This window comes from Drosophila serrata, unplaced genomic scaffold (assembly GCF_035046125.1).
Source record: "Drosophila serrata isolate PLE 108 unplaced genomic scaffold, ASM3504612v1 contig_272, whole genome shotgun sequence".
NCBI classification, from domain to species: domain Eukaryota; kingdom Metazoa; phylum Arthropoda; class Insecta; order Diptera; family Drosophilidae; genus Drosophila; species Drosophila serrata.
The window spans coordinates 3,367,860-3,384,456 of NW_028257170.1; the positions used below are offsets into that span (position 1 = coordinate 3,367,860).

Here is a 16,597-nt window from a genome sequence, read left to right on the forward strand (position 1 = left end):
GTTTTTAAAATATATTAATATGAAAATATTCAAATGAAACTTTTTATCCGTAGAATAACGGATAACGGATATTTTATAACAGTGTGGCCTTAGTCCATACATCAGAATGTGTATAGCTATCGAACAGTCTATCGAAATCTCCACATCTCCAAAAAAAAAGATATAGTTAACAATTGTTTTTATTTTGTTTTTCTACGCTTTTTGTAGTTTATAAGCTTATCTATGATTAATTAACACAATTAGTAGGAAGTACAAATGTCTTTATCTGTGGACAACAACAAGGCGGGCCTCAGAAAGATGGATATGAAGCTGGAAAACTATCCCACCTGCGCCGTGGAGGCACTAACTCGATTAGGTAAACTAATTTTTCCAATTTTAAGCATTTATGTAGCTTTACCTATTGAATTTGCAGAAACCTTGATTGCCAGCCGAAATAAGCAGAACATGGTGATGCAAATCATATCGGAGTACATATTTCTGGAGAGGAGCGCCAAGGATGGCCCCCTAAAGTCGCAGGCGCTGCCGATCAGTCAGTTGAACTTGTTTCAGGAGTTTCAGCTGATCATTGCGCTGATTGAGTATTTCTCGCGGCCCGGCAGGGATGCCACCCGCAATGCCATATTCCTTTCATTGTTCGGCAGTCACTTGACCCCCCAACGCTCCAAGCTTCTGTCCCGGCTTATAAGCACAGCAGTTTCCGGTTCCGTAGCGCCGCTGCTCTCCTCCGCCGGCACCTGGATGCAGCAGGTGGGCTGCAAAACTCCACTCAGCTTGGAGGTGGCGCAAAATATAGTTAGCGACTTTATATCATACACGCGAAAGACGCCCGAGCAACTAAAGCATTTGCCGATGGTTGGGTCACACTTTGCGGCCAACTTTATGGTGGCCGTGGCGGATCTCTATCTGAACGAGCAGCGCTCCCATGTACTGACACCGCCTCCAGATGCGTTGCTGGACACAATTACTGAATGGATGACGGAGAATCCCACGTTGTGTCAAGCTTCGCAGCAGCCCTTGATTCTGCCTGCAGGTGCTATAGCTATGCCCTTCGCTACCCCTTTGGCCGGACTTTTACGATGGGTGGTGCTGGCTCCCTTAGTTTCCAACAGGCCTGCCTACAGCAATCTGCATCTATCTCTCCTGCGAACGCTCCAGCAGCTAGTTAGCAGCGGAGAGACCACTGCTCTGCCCATCCAGGACCTCATGCAAATTGTGCAATCCCTGCAGAACCATTGCGCTCGTCTCAGCGAGTCGAAGGCGGACCCGGATACGGATGCACCCTATCAGAAGTGCATGGAACGTTTTGCCCAAGCCGTACAAATTGCTTTAAGCTCAAACTGCATCACCAATCAGATACAGTTGCTATGTGTCCTGGAATCTTTACCCCCACATAAACTGATGAAGATCGTTATAGCCGCTCACAAGAAATAGTAGAATATGAAAGTGAATTAAAATATAAAAAATTTTACACCGACTTGACAAACAACTTATGGGATTAGCTTTATCACCATGTTTTAAGGGTACTAAAAATGTAAGTTGCACTTTCTAAATACTTTTGTTAACTCCTCAATTGAGCAATGATCCTCCCAGAATTTCCCAAGAATTTATATTTTATTCAGTATGCTTTTTTCTATTATTTTATTTGAAAATAATCTTAGCCCGGGCAGTTCGGATGCTGCCATACCGATAGGAAAGGTATACCGCGCATGTCCTTGAAATCAAGTAATGGGCAGTTGAAAGGACCTGCGGCAATGTGGTAAAAATCAATACTCTTCCAGTTTCATGCTTTAGTTGCGGTGCAAGCTTGTTGAATAGAAACCAAAACGTCGTTCGGTAACCTCTGAGAGGGTACTCACTTGGCATTTCATATAAATGATGCAATGAATCCTGTGCCGAGCCGCGAATTCCTCGAGGTCCATCCTCTGCACCAGCATCAGCCGCACTGCAAGCAACAATGTTTTGTGTTCACGGAGATAGCGGACATCGAGCTACCCGCGGAGATAACCAAGTTCGGTGGCGGAACCGAAAAGATTAGGTGTTCCAATGGCGGCATACCCACCTACAGTACCAAGAAGGACTCCTGCAGCGAGTCCTCGGGCGAACGTCCAGAGAGATCCAGGGGTCGCAAGATTCTACTGGGCGTGGGTGTGGTACTAATCTGCATCGCCATGGCCGGAGGGATACCCCTGGCTCTGCAACTCCGCTCCTCATCGCTTCTGGAGGCTCGGCTAGCTTTCATACGCCGCCTGCTGACGGAGTCGCCCCTAATCGAGGGCTCCTGGAAGCCACCCAGCACCATGAATCTGAACAGCAGCAATCTGTTCGAGGTGCGACAGAATCACATTGGGGCTGTGCTCTGGCCCATTGCCGTGCCGTGCGGAGCCCAGTACCTGGACGCAGTGCAGCTCACGCTGGAGGGTATCGATAGGGCCAAGCGCATCACCGCAGCCAGCGATCTCATGCACATTGTGGAATCCGCCGATGAGATGGAGCAGACACATATCCGTGGCGAAGTGGCAGTTTTAATGGGCATCAGTGGAGGTCATGCCCTCGGTACCAGCACGGCGGTTCTCCGCTCAATCTATTTGTTGGGAGCTCGGTTCGTGTCCATCACCAGCTTAGAGTGCACCACTCCTTGGGCGGCAGCGGCCATCCGAAGGCCCGATTACCTTGTCGAGGAGAATGTGACGAATTCCTTCAACGAATTCGGACAGGTTAGTAATTAAAAATTAATAATTAATTAGTAATTGATAAATATATTTTTTTCCGCTTTCAGACTATGCTCTTCGAGATGAATCGTCTGGGAATGCTTGTGGAGATATCGATGCTTAGCGAGGCTGCCATGTTGGCCGTCTTGAAAACGGCCAAGGCGCCTGTACTCCTCACAAACGCCACACCGCTTTCCATGTGCAACAGCACCAACATAGCATCCATTCCCGACCACGTACTAAGGTAATATACCACTTGAACCGCATCTTACTCATCTAATCCTATCCATAAACCCAAGCCTGTTGCCCGAAAACGGAGGAGTGATACTGCTCAACTTGGAGCGCTGCGGAGATCGGACTCTGGGCGTCCGGGAGGCCATCACTGCTATTAACTATGTGCGCAAGGTGGCCGGTGTGGATCACATTGGATTAGGTGGTGCACCCAAAAGCTATGCCCTGCTGCTGGCCGAACTGGCCCGGGATCGAGTCTGGGGTAATGCGGCCATCAAGAAGCTGGTGGGCGGCAATGTAATGCGGATTCTGCGCGAGATCGAGACCCTGAAGAACCGACTGCCGCTGTACGAGGAATGGATTCCGCACGAGTCCATCGAGAGCAACTCCTATTGCCGCTATCCGGAGTCTTAAGAGCAGCTCCTTTAATTAGCTCAATTAGCGTTTGTTCTCACACACACATAATTACCGAACTATTTAATTATATTATTAAATTACAATCGGTGCGTACAACTTTAATTGTAAGTGAAAGTATGAGCATATTTAGATGAGATTATGTTATCCTTAACGGACTTTCCCTTATCCCCCGATTCAGCGCCTTGGTCGAGCTGTACATTTGTACATAGGTTTATATTTAATGAATATTATTCTAGGTTAAATACATATCGGTGTATGGACATATTATAATATGGTTACGCTTAACGGCTACTAGAACTTCAACGACTATTTTACACTGATGCCCATCCGCACTCCGAGAGTCAGGGAAATCACTTCTTGCTCTGATGGCCGCTCGTTTGCCTCGCGCTTAACAATCTTCCGGGAAAGGAGATCCTCGTTTTGATCCAGGGCCTGGTCATCGGATCCCACATCACGCTTCACTCTCGATGGCTCGGCCTCGTCGTCGTCCAGTTCGAAGACATTGTTGTCCGTGAAGGCCAAATGGTTGATCTCCTTGAAGAAGGAGGTCTTCGCGTTACGAATGGTTCTATCGTAACCAGGATCGCTCAATGGTGGCAGATATGTGGCAGGAATTCGACTGGTGCCCCTGTAGCCAGAGTCAGGACAACGTGGATCGATGGATCCCGGGTAGCAGTAAACTGGCGTGGTAGCGTCGATCACCGTCCTAGTCGTTGTTACCACCAGGCATTCAGGATCTGGGGAGCCTGGATAGCAGCTAGGCCTATTAGTTGGCGTTGGTTCTTGCGGACAACGTCTGTCCTTTGAGCCTGGATAACAGTTAGGCTTGGAAGTGGTTACAGGTGTTCTTGTTGTCGGGGGCGAGTACGTTACTGGCACGCAGTCAGGATCAGATGAGCCCGGGAAACACTTTGGCCTTTGTGTAGTAATTGGTGTTCTTATTGTTGTCGGCTGTGAAACTGTTGGACACCTTGGATCGGTAGATCCAGGATAGCAATTGGGCTTTGGTGCAATAGTCGGAGGACGATGACTTGATGGTGGCAAGTAAGTGGCAGGCTGGCATTTCGGATCATCCGAACCCTCGTAACATCCTGCCCTCCTAGTTGTTGGAACCTTTGGGCATCTTGGATCAGGCGATCCGGGGAAGCAGTTAAGGCATTCAGGATCTGAAGAGCCGGGATAGCACTTTGGCTGTGGCGTGGTAGGTGGAATTTTCGGACAACGGGGGTCCGAAGAGCCTGGATAGCAATTGGGTTTGGAAGTAGTAATTGGAGTCCTTGTTGTAGGAGGAGTGTAAGTGGCTGGCTGGCACTCAGGATCTGTAGATCCTGGATAGCATTTCGGCCTTTCAGTCGTTACTCTTGGGCACCGACTATCAGTTGATCCTGGATAGCAATTCGGCTTGGAAGTAGTTACAGGAGTCCTAGTCGTCGGAGGAACGTAAGTTGCTGGTTGACAGTCAGGATCGCTTGAGCCCGGATAACACCTAGGCTTAGCCGTTGGAATTGTCGTCCGTACCGTAACTGGTGGCAAGTAAGTGGCTGGTTGACACTCTGGATCCGTTGAGCCCGGATAACACCTAGGTTTCGGTGTCGGGACTGGTTCCTTTGGGCACCGACTATCAGTTGAGCCTGGATAGCAATTTGGCTTTGAAGTAGTTATAGGCGTTCTCGTTGTATTCGGAGTGTAAGTGGGCCTAGCAGTTTGAATCGTGGTTCTTGTTGTTACTGGAGGAAGATAAGTGGCTGGTTGGCACTCGGGATCTGATGAGCCAGGATAACATCTTGGCTTGGGTGTTGTAATGGGAACTCTAGTTGCTGGTTGACACTCAGGGTTCTTAGATCCAGGATAGCACCTCGGTTCTTGTGTTGTTGGAGGCAATTGCGGGCAGCGTCTATCTGTCGATCCTGGATAACAATTTGGCTTCGACGTAGTTATAGACGTCCTCGTTGTAGGAGGAGAATAAGTGGGCCTGGTAGTTGAAAAAGTGGTTCTTGCAGTCACTGGAGGAATATAAGTTGCTGGTTGACACTCAGGATCTGATGAGCCTGGATAACATCTTGGCTTAGATGTAGTTATTGGTGTTCTAATTGTTGTTGCCGGACACCGTGGATCCGTTGATCCTGGGTAGCAATTGGGCTTAGGCGCAACAGTGGGTGGACGATGAGTTGATGGTGGCAAGTAAGTGGCAGGCTGACATCTTGGATCATCCGAACCGTCATAGCAGCCTGCCCTCCTGGTAGTCGGCACTTTGGGGCACCTTGGGTCAGGCGATCCCGGGAAACAATTCAAACATTCAGGATCTGAAGATCCCGGATAGCACTTGGGCTGTGGCGTGGAAGGGGGAATCTTCGGGCACCGGGGATCCGCAGAGCCTGGATAGCAATTCGGCTTGGAGGTAGTAATCGGAGTTCTCGTTGTTGGAGGAGCAGAAGTGGCTGGGAGACATGCAGGGTCAGTAGATCCTGGATAACACCTTGGCTTTGCAGTAGCAATCGTTGTACGCCTAGTTGTGGGTGGCAGATAAGTGGCTGGCTGGCACTCAGGATCTGTAGATCCTGGATAGCATTTTGGCCTTTGAGTCGTTATTCTTGGGCACCGACTATCAGTGGATCCTGGATAACAATTAGGCTTGGAAGTGGTTATTGGTGTCCTTGTTGTCGGAGGAGTGTAAGTGGCTGGCTGACATTCAGGGTCAGTAGATCCTGGATAGCACCTTGGCTTTGCAGTAGCAATTGTTGTACGCCTAGTTGTGGGTGGCAGATAAGTGGCTGGCTGGCACTCAGAATCTGTAGATCCTGGATAGCATTTTGGCCTTTGAGTCGTTATCCTTGGGCACCGACTATCAGTGGATCCTGGATAACAATTAGGCTTGGAAGTGGTTATTGGTGTCCTTGTTGTCGGAGGAGTGTAAGTGGCTGGCTGACATTCAGGGTCAGTAGATCCTGGATAGCACCTTGGCTTTGCAGTAGCAATTGTTGTACGCCTAGTTGTGGGTGGCAGATAAGTGGCTGGCTGGCACTCAGGATCTGTAGATCCTGGATAGCATTTTGGCCTTTGAGTCGTTATTCTTGGGCACCGACTATCAGTGGATCCTGGATAGCAATTCGGCTTGGATGTAGTAATTGGAGTCCGCGTCGTCGGAGGAGAATAAGTTGCAGGTTGACATTCAGGATCACTTGAGCCTGGGTAGCACCTAGGTTTCGATGTCGTTACCTGTGACTTTGTTGGAATTGTTACTCTCCTTGTTGTCGGTGGGATATAAGTGGCTGGTTGGCACTCGGGATCTGAAGAGCCTGGATAACATCTTGGCTTCGATGTAGTTACTGGTGGTTTAAGTGTTGTTGCCTTTGTAACTGCCGGACACCGTGGATCCGGTGATCCTGGGTAGCAATTGGGCTTAGGCGCAACAGTGGGTGGACGATGAGTTGATGGTGGCAAGTAAGTAGCAGGCTGGCATCTTGGATCATCCGAACCGTCATAGCAGCCTGCCCTCCTGGTTGTCGGCACTTTGGGGCACCTTGGGTCAGGCGATCCCGGGAAACAATTCAAACATTCAGGATCTGAAGATCCCGGATAGCACTTGGGCTGTGGCGTGGAAGGGGGAATCTTCGGGCATCGGGGGTCCGAAGAGCCTGGATAGCAATTCGGCTTGGAGGTAGTAATCGGAGTTCTCGTTGTTGGAGGAGCAGAAGTGGCTGGGAGACATGCAGGGTCGGTAGATCCTGGATAACACCTTGGCTTTGCAGTAGCAATCGCTGTACGCCTAGTTGTGGGTGGCAGATATGTGGCTGGCTGGCACTCAGGATCTGTAGATCCTGGATAGCATTTGGGCCTTTGAGTCGTTATTCTTGGGCACCGACTATCAGTGGATCCTGGATAACAATTAGGCTTGGAAGTGGTTATTGGTGTCCTTGTTGTCGGAGGAGCAGAAGTGGCTGGCTGACATTCAGGGTCAGTAGATCCTGGATAACACCTTGGCTTTGCAGTAGCAATCGTTGTACGCCTAGTTGTGGGTGGCAGATAAGTGGCTGGCTGGCACTCAGGATCTGTAGATCTTGGATAGCATTTTGGCCTTTGAGTCGTTATTCTTGGGCACCGGCTATCAGTGGATCCTGGATAACAATTGGGCTTGGAAGTGGTTATTGGTGTCCTTGTTGTCGGAGGAGCAGAAGTGGCTGGCTGACATTCAGGGTCAGTAGATCCTGGATAACACCTTGGATTTGCAGTAGCAATCGTTGTACGCCTAGTTATGGGTGGCAGATAAGTGGCTGGCTGGCACTCAGGATCTGTAGATCCTGGATAACATTTTGGCCGTTGGGTCGTCACTCTTGGGCACCGGCTATCAGTTGATCCTGGATAGCAATTCGGCTTGGATGTAGTAATTGGAGTCCGCGTCGTCGGAGGAGAATAAGTTGCAGGTTGACATTCAGGATCATTTGAGCCAGGATAGCATCTTGGTTTGAGAGTCGTCACTGGCTCCTTCGGACACCGCCTGTCAGTGGAACCCGGATAACAATTAGGCTTAGAAGTAGTTATTGGCGTTCTAGTCGTCGGTGGTTGGCACACAGGATCATTGGATCCTGGATAGCACCTTGGTTTTTCTGTTGGAATTGGTGCTTTCGTTGTTGGCCGAGGTTCCTGCGGGCACCTAGGGTCCTTCGATCCTGGATAGCATCGAGGTTTTGGTGCAATCGTAGGCGGACGATAGGTCGATGGTGGTAGATATGTAGCAGGCTGGCATTTAGGATCATCCGAACCCTCATAACATCCTGCCCTCCGAGTTGTTGGAACCTTGGGGCATCTTGGATCAGGCGATCCGGGGAAACAGTTAAGGCATTCAGGATCTGAAGAGCCGGGGTAGCACTTTGGCTGTGGCGTGGTAGGTGGAATCTTCGGACAACGGGGGTCCGAAGAGCCTGGATAGCAATTGGGCTTGGATGTAGTAATCGGAGCCCTTGTTGTCGGAGGAGCGTAAGTGGCTGGTTGACATTCAGGGTCAGTAGATCCTGGATAGCACCTAGGCTTAACTGTCGGAATCGTTGTCCTCGCAGTCACTGGAGGAAGATATGTTGCTGGTTGGCACTCGGGATCTGATGAGCCAGGATAACATCTCGGCTTGGGTGTTGTGAGGGGAACTCTAGTTGCTGGTTGACACTCAGGGTTCTTAGATCCAGGATAGCACCTTGGTTCCTGTGTTGTTGGAGGCTTCTGCGGGCAGCGTCTATCTGTTGAGCCTGGATAACAATTTGGCTTCGACGTTGTTATTGGTGTCCTCGTTGCAGGTGTGGTGTATGTTGGCCTAACAGTTGGAATCGTTGTCCTTGCAGTTGCTGGGGGAAGATATGTAGCTGGTTGACACTGGGGATCTGTAGACCCCGGATAACATCTTGGTCTGGTAGTCGTTACTCTTGGGCATCGACTATCAGTAGAGCCTGGATAGCAATTTGGCTTGGAAGTGGTCAGCGGAGTCCTTGTTGTCGGAGGAGAGTAAGTTGCTGGTTCACATTCGGGATCGGATGAGCCTGGGTAGCACCTGGGCTTCGATGTAACTACAGGTGACTTTGTTGGAATTGTTACTCTCTTTGTGGTCGGTGGGAGATAAGTGGCTGGTTGGCACTCTATGTCATTGGATCCTGGGTAGCATTTTGGTTTCGTTGTGGTAGTTGGTATCCTTGTGGCGGGTTGGCAACTGGGATCAGTTGATCCAGGATAGCAACGTGGCTTCGGCGTGCGGTCCGGAACTCTTCTCGTTGTGGGCGGAAGATAAGTAGCTGGCTGGCATTCAGGGTCATCGGATCCCGGGTAACACCTGGGCTTAGATGTTGGCGGTTGCGGACAACTAGGATCGCGCGATCCCGGGTAGCAGCGCGGTTTCGGCGAAAATGTTGATGTTATGGGAATTCTTATGGTGGTTTGTGGCACGGTGGGTGTCTGGCAACCTGGATCCCTTGACCCGGGATAGCAGCGAGGCTTTGGCGTTGTATTCTTCAGGTGATTCTGTAGACACAGCGGGTCTGTGGAATCCTCGGGGCACGAGATGGTCCTGGAATCGCCACAAGAGGGATGTCTCCGCGGATCTGTGGGGTCCTCTGGGCAAAAGATATTATTGGAATCGTCACAAGAGTTATCCCTCTGGCAGGCGCCATTACAAAGCTCAATGTCGCACTTTAGGTAGACCTGGGACCGATCGGGGAACCGGAAGGCCTTCAGGGTGTTATAGTAGGTGGAGGTGAGACTGGAGGCCCCCTCGTATCTTCTCCACTCCCCAAATATCTTCTTCTTAATCGAGCAGCCTCGCTTGTCCGAGAGCTGCAGCCTCTTTGTGGTTCGGGCTTCGAAGTCCATGTCGTCCGAGGCGTAGCACTGCAGGATATTAACATCCCACGACTGCTCCGAGTGCTCCACGTTGATGGTGAACGTGATGTCGGCTCCGAGACTGAGACTTCCCACAATGGGCTTGATGTTGGGCGGAGTGCCAATGCCGATTTCCATCCAGCACTTGACGGGACCACTGGGAGTGTCCACGGAAATGACCTCCAGCATGTCCACCACAAATGGCTTGAAGTACACGGTTTTCTCCCGCTCATCGCCCCGACTGCACGATATTTTCCGCGCAATATCGAAGCTATTCTGAATGTCCCTGTCATCCTGGATGATCAGGATATTCTCGACGGAGGCGCACACGGAGCAGGCGGGCTTGCTGCCGCAACCGTCATATGGCACAGAGAATACAAAGTTGCGACCAGCTCTGTCGCCCTTTACATAGCTTTTGGACGAAAAACAATAACATTAATTATAGAAAACTGAACTCCCTCCCATATATTAATATTGGAAAACATACTTGCACTTGGGATCGTTAAAGTATCCCTGACTGTAGATGACTCCTTCAAAGTCCTCCGAGAACTCCACCTCGACCAACATGCCATTGCCTTGGTCGCATTTTACATCGATCTTCTCGATGTTTTTGGCCGACAAAGATGTGTCGCGGATTAATCTGGACGAAGAGTCGTCGTCGAATTCAAGTTCACTCAAAACATCGTTGAGAGTGTCATCGCGGCTCAGATCAGTGCTCGAAGTAATGGCCTTGAACGTTAATCGGAATAATATTCATAAACTGATTGCGATCTCTAGAGATTCCATGTGATTGCACTCACCAAGAGCAAGGTCCACACGAATATGTGGCCGATGTTGACCATCTTCTTTATTATAAGTCTTAAGCTTTATTCTGTGATCAAGTAAATGAAAATGTTGTAAAAGATAAATTTATAGAGGTTGTGTTATTAAAGAGTTAAAAGACTTATTATTAAAGTATTAAAGTCAACTCTATAACCATATACTCGTTTCTAATATTTCCGATCTAAACTAATGACAGATCATTAAATATTAATTGTTGACTTTTACAATGGTATTTATTGAGGAATATATTTAAGTAAAATCTAAAAAAGTAACTAGCAAGGTCTGAAGTAAAATGACAGGGTTAAAACTATAAATATTATTGCTTTACTTTAAGGAATTTCCATATTTAATGAAACATCGGCTCAACATTAATCTTTAAATCTGAAGATAAAACCAAATTAATGCCCATCTAAGTTTATACTCTTCAAGTAAACAAAATATTAATGCTGGTAATTATATCTGCGCTGACAGGTAAGATTATTTTTGAGTTTAATTTTTTTCAATAAATTATAATTATTGCCATACTATCTTAATAATATTGACTTTAATTTATGGCCCATTTCAACTCGTTAATCGAGGTGGCAACCTAATCCCCCGGCCAAACGACCTTCGTCGTGACTCATTAATGGGTTAGGCGGAAAAGGGTTGACCGATGGCATCGTAAAAGCTCGATGAGGAAATTATTTTTGGCGATAAACGAAATATGTATAGGCGTTCGCCGAGAGTTTTGTCAACTCAATCTCCATCTCCATCTCCATCTCTAGAGCACCTGGCGAGGTGAGGTAAGATCTTCTTTATCGCTAATTACGGCTGAGTACGAGCACGAGTATTTGCACGAGCCGCGCGAGATGTGATGTGATGAGATGAGCCGGACCTCTTTTGCCCGATGGAACGGAGGGTGCTGCACCGACTCCGTGTCGCGGCACTAAAACGGGTTTGGTTTTTTAAATAATACAACTAACCTTTAAAAAGAAAAAGAGAAAAATGTCTGCGGCGGATTTCAAAATCCATAAATTCAGCACGAAGCGAAGGGAGGCGGCGGCGAAACAAATAGTGACGAGTGTCTAGTGCCTAGTGCCTATTTGCTTAGCCGCAGTTGATAATAAAAGGGGCTTCGATTTTTGGGGCCTTTTGTCTATGGCATTGGCTTCGGCTTCTGCAATTCCGTCGGTTGTTTTTACCAAACGAGATGTGGCTATGGAAGTGGATGTGGATGATTAGGTGCTTTTTCATTGTGGCCCCTTTTGTCTAGGTTATTCCAAGCATTAAGCTAACGAGACGTGAAAAAAGTACCATTTGATTACGGATGATTTGGCGTGTGGAGAAGGAGAGTCTTCTTCTGTGTTTGTTCTTCTCGAGACTTGCGTCACTCCTTGGATAATTTCAATGTTGGGATCAATGATTATGATAATGATTCAATTAATTAATAAAGCCTTTGGGTGCTGAGATTGCTTTCGCTTATCCAAAAGATTCCCCTTTTACTTATAGTTCCCTATACAAGCTCAAGACCTCGTCGCGCTTGTAAATAAAATTAGCAAGATGTCCAGCGGATTATTATGATGATGAAACACTACTAACCTAACCACCTTCATTCATACATCCGATTCATATTCAACGCGATTAATATGGTATTTCTTTTGGTGCCTGCTTCTCCTTGCCTCGCTTAACCCAATTTTTTTATTAGCTCTCCAACCTCAGATATATCTCAGTTTGCACGTCGCGCATAATTATATATCCAATTTGATAAAAATTGGTTCACTATGTCAAAAAAATTGCTCATTTATTTGTGGGCCACTCTCAAGTATGCGATGCCCTGATATAGTTATTTTTTCAACCTGCTCGATTAGTAGTCGGGTCATTTATTTAATTTGCTAAGCAAAGAAACAAACAAACGTGTTAATGTCTTATTTAGATGGATTTAAAGATTCGTAGTTCTGGGAACTTCACAAATAATTATAATTGGTCAATTATAATTTTTAAAGGCCATTATTGAAAATCAATTTGGGTGTCGAAATGGAAAGATAGAAGGAATAAGATCTCCCGGACTTTGTGTGTGTAGGCAATCATATTCAATTGTGTTGGCCAACATCAGCTTCGCCTCTCCAAGCATTGGACATTGATGGCTTCACCCTGAACTTTTGACATTTCAGCGGCTCGCATAGGCGTAGATCTTCGTATTAATCACGGCGAACAGGTGATTAGTCCGCGGGCCACACTCCCCTATCGCATCGGAGCTATCAAAATATAGTATGCATGGGCACGTAGTATGTATATTAAGTGGCTCCATGCTGTAGTATGTCCAAATGCGATTGATTTCTCTCTGAGCCATAAGCTCCTATGTAGGTTCTCACAATTGGGCCTTAGTTGATTGACAAATCGGTGAAATGCATTGTTGGCTATCTTTTATGGTCAGATCTCGGATTCATTTAATGGCCAATTTTGGGATGAGCGCGGATTTGGTAGCTCGCCGTTGATGATCACTACTCGTTTTAAGGCCATTAACAAGCGATTTGATTTGAATTTTGAGTTTAAGTTTAAGTCGTGTGCTTAGCATAAATTAGATGTATTATTATTTAGCAAAAACAATATTTTCAGTGCCGGAGGATGACCCACAGGTGGGCCATAAAAGTCATATATGCTCGATTCGCGATGGGTACTTAAATAAATAAAATACAGTTAGCAATATTGACAAATAAACAACGAAATGCAAATGGCATTTGCACACCGGATCTGTGAAACTTGTTTCGCGTTTTAAATAATTACAAACAAGCGCAGAAAAAAACGGGCAAACGAATTTACAAAAAAGAATGCCATTTAATAATCCCGAAATGCTTAAATCAATTGATCTTCTCCGAACCTCATTTGCACCGAATGGGTATATTAAAAATGTACGCAGTTAGAATCCGTGAGATTTTATAATCCATATTATTTTCAGGTTTAACCCGAAGGCGAGCGGTTTTATTTTAGTAATATGATTCTGTCATAAATTCTTATTTTTCTTCTTTTTAGCGAGGATATAATTACTTGCATCACAGGCATTAAAAATCGGCGAGAATAAGTTCACAAGCAAGGTCAGCGTGTTGGCGGGTTTTTATACTTGTTTCCCTTAAGGCATTATTATATTTAGTTAATTTATAACATATTAAAATGTTTGTTGAACTGGCAGAACAGGTTGTTAAATAAATCCTTCATAAATTGTATTGAAATTAAAAGCAAATCAATTGAAGCCAAAGGATATTCTTCAATTAACGTTTGCATTTATTCTTATCAAGAAAACGTAAATTATTAATAGAAGCCAGAATTCTTATCTTTATCCATGGCAAAACAATAAAGAAACTAACATCGGAAAGTCCAAGTTTATATACTTTTGCAGTTTCAATTAAAATATGAAACCAAATCGAAGATCGCATTCTTTGAATCGATATTTATTTGCATTTTTCTATGACAATCAATGCTTAAAAATCTCATAACTAAACCAAAACAGCATTAATTTTAAATCGGAAAGCGTTCTTATGTTAGTTTCTATTAGTGTAATAAGTCTGCATACTCAATTTAAAATTTTAGAAAATTCAAATTTTTATGAATTTTTGAAAATTTTAATGATGTAACGCCTTATCTTTTTTTCGAATTTTCGAAAAATTTGGAAAATTTATTTTTTGATCGGACATGGCTAGATCTATTCAGCTGTTGTTTCTGATTAGGAATATATATGATTTATAGGGTCGGAATTGACTTCTTCACTTAGTTTTAAGCTTCTGACTGAAATTATTATACCTTTGGAAGCGTATAAAAATGCTACTGAATTTAAGATTTTATAGTGATTAATGTATTCTTTTAGTTAATTAAGATGCATCAATGTAAGGTTATCTTTATCCAATGAATCAATATAAGAAAGACTTTGAAAGCTTTGTTTTATTTCACAGAAAACGAATTCCTATATATAAAAATCTTCAACAATTCATGTCTGATGACCGGAAAAGCTAACCAAATATACATATTTTTGTTATGTCTGCAGTTTATATTTTACTTTTCGTAGGGATTACAATTACTTATTTATTTGTATTTAAGATTTACAAGACGCCGCACAATTTTGTCCAATTTAATTTGTCAATTGAGCCGGCTTAAGATACTGAAATGGCCATTGTGTGTGGGTTGAAAGGGAAATCAGTTGTATAACTTCATTAATGTATTTCTTTTTAAAATCATAATGTACATATAACAAATTTCAGTAGACTTGACAAATTTACCAAACAAGGCAGTATCGGCTTTAAGGGAACGAACCATAAAATGCAAAGCTTATTGATTTTACCACGTTTTTTGTTTTTGTCATAAACCGGAATAAATTGCCAAATAGGATTTCAGTTTATTTATGTGATTGATTCTGCAATGAGGTTTATAGCTTGCATTTAATTTCATTAAGTTTCTTGAACGATCTTCAATGCAATGGTTTATGCCACTGAGTTCACATTTAACTTTGGTTCAGTTTATTAACTTGGCCAGCACTTGGCGTCAATTAGCGGGCACTCCGAGGTGGTCGCATAAATTCACTCGAACACTCGATCTTGGTTTGGAACACTATACATATATCACTAGGTGAGGACTTACTGCACTTGCTCGGGACTTGTGCTTGGGCTAAAATAAGTCGCTGGGATGCAGCTGGCGATGTGGACGTTGCCGCACTAAGCGCCGAGGAGACTCGTCTTCGTTTATATACACACACGGCCGTATGGCCGTATGATTTAACAAAAATCGTTTCGGATATTGCCTCAAAAATCCAAAGACGCGGCAAGTAAAATAGCAGCAAGAAAAACACCAATGCTAGTAGCTTTTATATATTGTTTGTTGTTTATTTTACGTTTTATACACGCACACTCTTTCAACTTGAAGCGGGGTTATTCCGATTTATTGGCGAGTTGGGTTAATTTATTCCGCGGCCCAAAACAAGTACTGCGACAGCAGCGCATATAAATCCATAAGAATGGAATATAGATTAAGATTTATCTAAGCATTGCAATGAAAATGAACAAAAAATAATACGCCAAATAGTACCAGCTCTGAGACTGGAGTTTAAAAATGTTAGGGGTTAGGTGATTAAAATCTTCATTTGTTTCAATTTAATCGAAGAAAACTAGTTTCAGAAACTGGGATCATTTGTATATAAAGTTAATAGGCATTTACTTGATTCTTAAACGGAAAATATGACGGCAGTAGTATCTAAAGACTTTTTAATTAATTAATTACACAGAAAGTGTCCTTAGACTGGCATAAATCCATTGATCTAAACCTTTACAATTATTCTTTACATCTCAAACCATATCAATAGATATTTGATGCACAAAATATTATCTACAAATATTTAATTATTCTTTTAAAATAAAGTTTTATTATTATTAAACCATAAATAAACTAAAATGTCAACCGCACCTTCAGACTCATTTGCCTTAAGATAAAAACCTTGTTTCTTTAATTATAAACGAACGAAATTAATAAGCCAAAAATCCAGATAGAGCATTTAGCAGTCCATTGCCTGGAGCCACACATTTTTTCCATTCATATGGAGTTCGTGGGCAGAGCGGACGCGTGAGCAGCATCCACACGCCGTCTTGGCCGCCGTCTTGGCCGACGTCTTGGCCGACGTCTTAGCCGCTGACTTGACCCAAGCTCGCGACTGGCACATTTCGGAGACGAGCTGAAAACCGAGCTGAAAAACTGCACCTTCGCCCAGTGTATGCTTTTAGGGCCAAAGAGTCAAAATCCGTCATTGTAACTACATCTGGTCGTGGTGGAGCCGACTCAGGAGTGGGATATGTGGATGCGGAGATGGCGATGGCGATGGAGATGTTGTCATGCAACAGGTTGACGACGATGCCGATGCGCCTGGTCATCCCTAACAGGTATTAACATAGTATTCAGACTTTTGGAAGCCCAGCGTCCGCTTCGTGATGCCGATAGACTTAGCCAAATGGCAACGGTCATGGCGAGATGGTAACTTGGCTATCGGAGCTGTCGTCATGGGAACGGGAACGGGGCGAGCAGAAGAATACGGATGGGATGGTTGGATG

General features: G+C 45.0%; 3 protein-coding genes across 3 annotated transcripts; 2 read left to right on the plus strand and 1 right to left on the minus strand.

Annotated features, from left to right (window-relative positions):
• Positions 1 to 20: 20 nt before the first annotated feature.
• Positions 21 to 1,486, plus strand: LOC110184632 (integrator complex subunit 15). The gene is made up of 2 exons (XM_020953228.2): positions 21 to 355; positions 413 to 1,486. Exons 1-2 carry the CDS (start codon positions 256 to 258, stop codon positions 1,429 to 1,431), a joined length of 1,119 nt encoding a protein of 372 aa, XP_020808887.1. The 5' UTR covers positions 21 to 255; the 3' UTR covers positions 1,432 to 1,486.
• Positions 1,360 to 3,439, plus strand: LOC110184631 (dipeptidase 3). Its single transcript, XM_086834241.1, has 4 exons — positions 1,360 to 1,531; positions 1,591 to 2,714; positions 2,777 to 2,952; positions 3,008 to 3,439. Exons 2-4 carry the CDS (start codon positions 1,881 to 1,883, stop codon positions 3,351 to 3,353), a joined length of 1,356 nt encoding a protein of 451 aa, XP_086690367.1. The 5' UTR covers positions 1,360 to 1,531; positions 1,591 to 1,880; the 3' UTR covers positions 3,354 to 3,439.
• A 111-nt stretch (positions 3,440 to 3,550) lies between these two features.
• On the minus strand, positions 3,551 to 15,216 carry zye (zona pellucida domain-containing protein zye). Its single transcript, XM_086834235.1, has 4 exons — positions 15,141 to 15,216; positions 10,514 to 10,584; positions 10,201 to 10,442; positions 3,551 to 10,125 (listed from the first exon to the last, which is right to left on the minus strand). Exons 2-4 carry the CDS (start codon positions 10,553 to 10,555, stop codon positions 3,663 to 3,665), a joined length of 6,747 nt encoding a protein of 2,248 aa, XP_086690361.1. The 5' UTR covers positions 10,556 to 10,584; positions 15,141 to 15,216; the 3' UTR covers positions 3,551 to 3,662.
• Between the last annotated feature and the right edge of the window lie 1,381 nt (positions 15,217 to 16,597).

Excerpts from the sequence above, each read along its gene's own strand:
- zye (XM_086834235.1), bottom strand. The coding sequence starts at position 10,555 with ATGGTCAACATCGGCCACATATTCGTGTGGACCTTGCTCTTG. Across the intron at positions 10,443-10,513 it reads TCGTGTGGACCTTGCTCTTG|GCCATTACTTCGAGCACTGA; the intron begins GTGAGTGCAATC and ends TTAACGTTCAAG. Across the intron at positions 10,126-10,200 it reads TTTAACGATCCCAAGTGCAA|CTATGTAAAGGGCGACAGAG; the intron begins GTATGTTTTCCA and ends TTCGTCCAAAAG.
- LOC110184631 (XM_086834241.1), top strand. The coding sequence starts at position 1,881 with ATGAATCCTGTGCCGAGCCGCGAATTCCTCGAGGTCCATCCTCTGCAC. Across the intron at positions 2,715-2,776 it reads CCTTCAACGAATTCGGACAG|ACTATGCTCTTCGAGATGAA; the intron begins GTTAGTAATTAA and ends TTCCGCTTTCAG. Across the intron at positions 2,953-3,007 it reads ATTCCCGACCACGTACTAAG|CCTGTTGCCCGAAAACGGAG; the intron begins GTAATATACCAC and ends CATAAACCCAAG.
- LOC110184632 (XM_020953228.2), top strand. The coding sequence starts at position 256 with ATGTCTTTATCTGTGGACAACAACAAGGCGGGCCTCAGAAAGATGGAT. Across the intron at positions 356-412 it reads GGAGGCACTAACTCGATTAG|AAACCTTGATTGCCAGCCGA; the intron begins GTAAACTAATTT and ends TTGAATTTGCAG.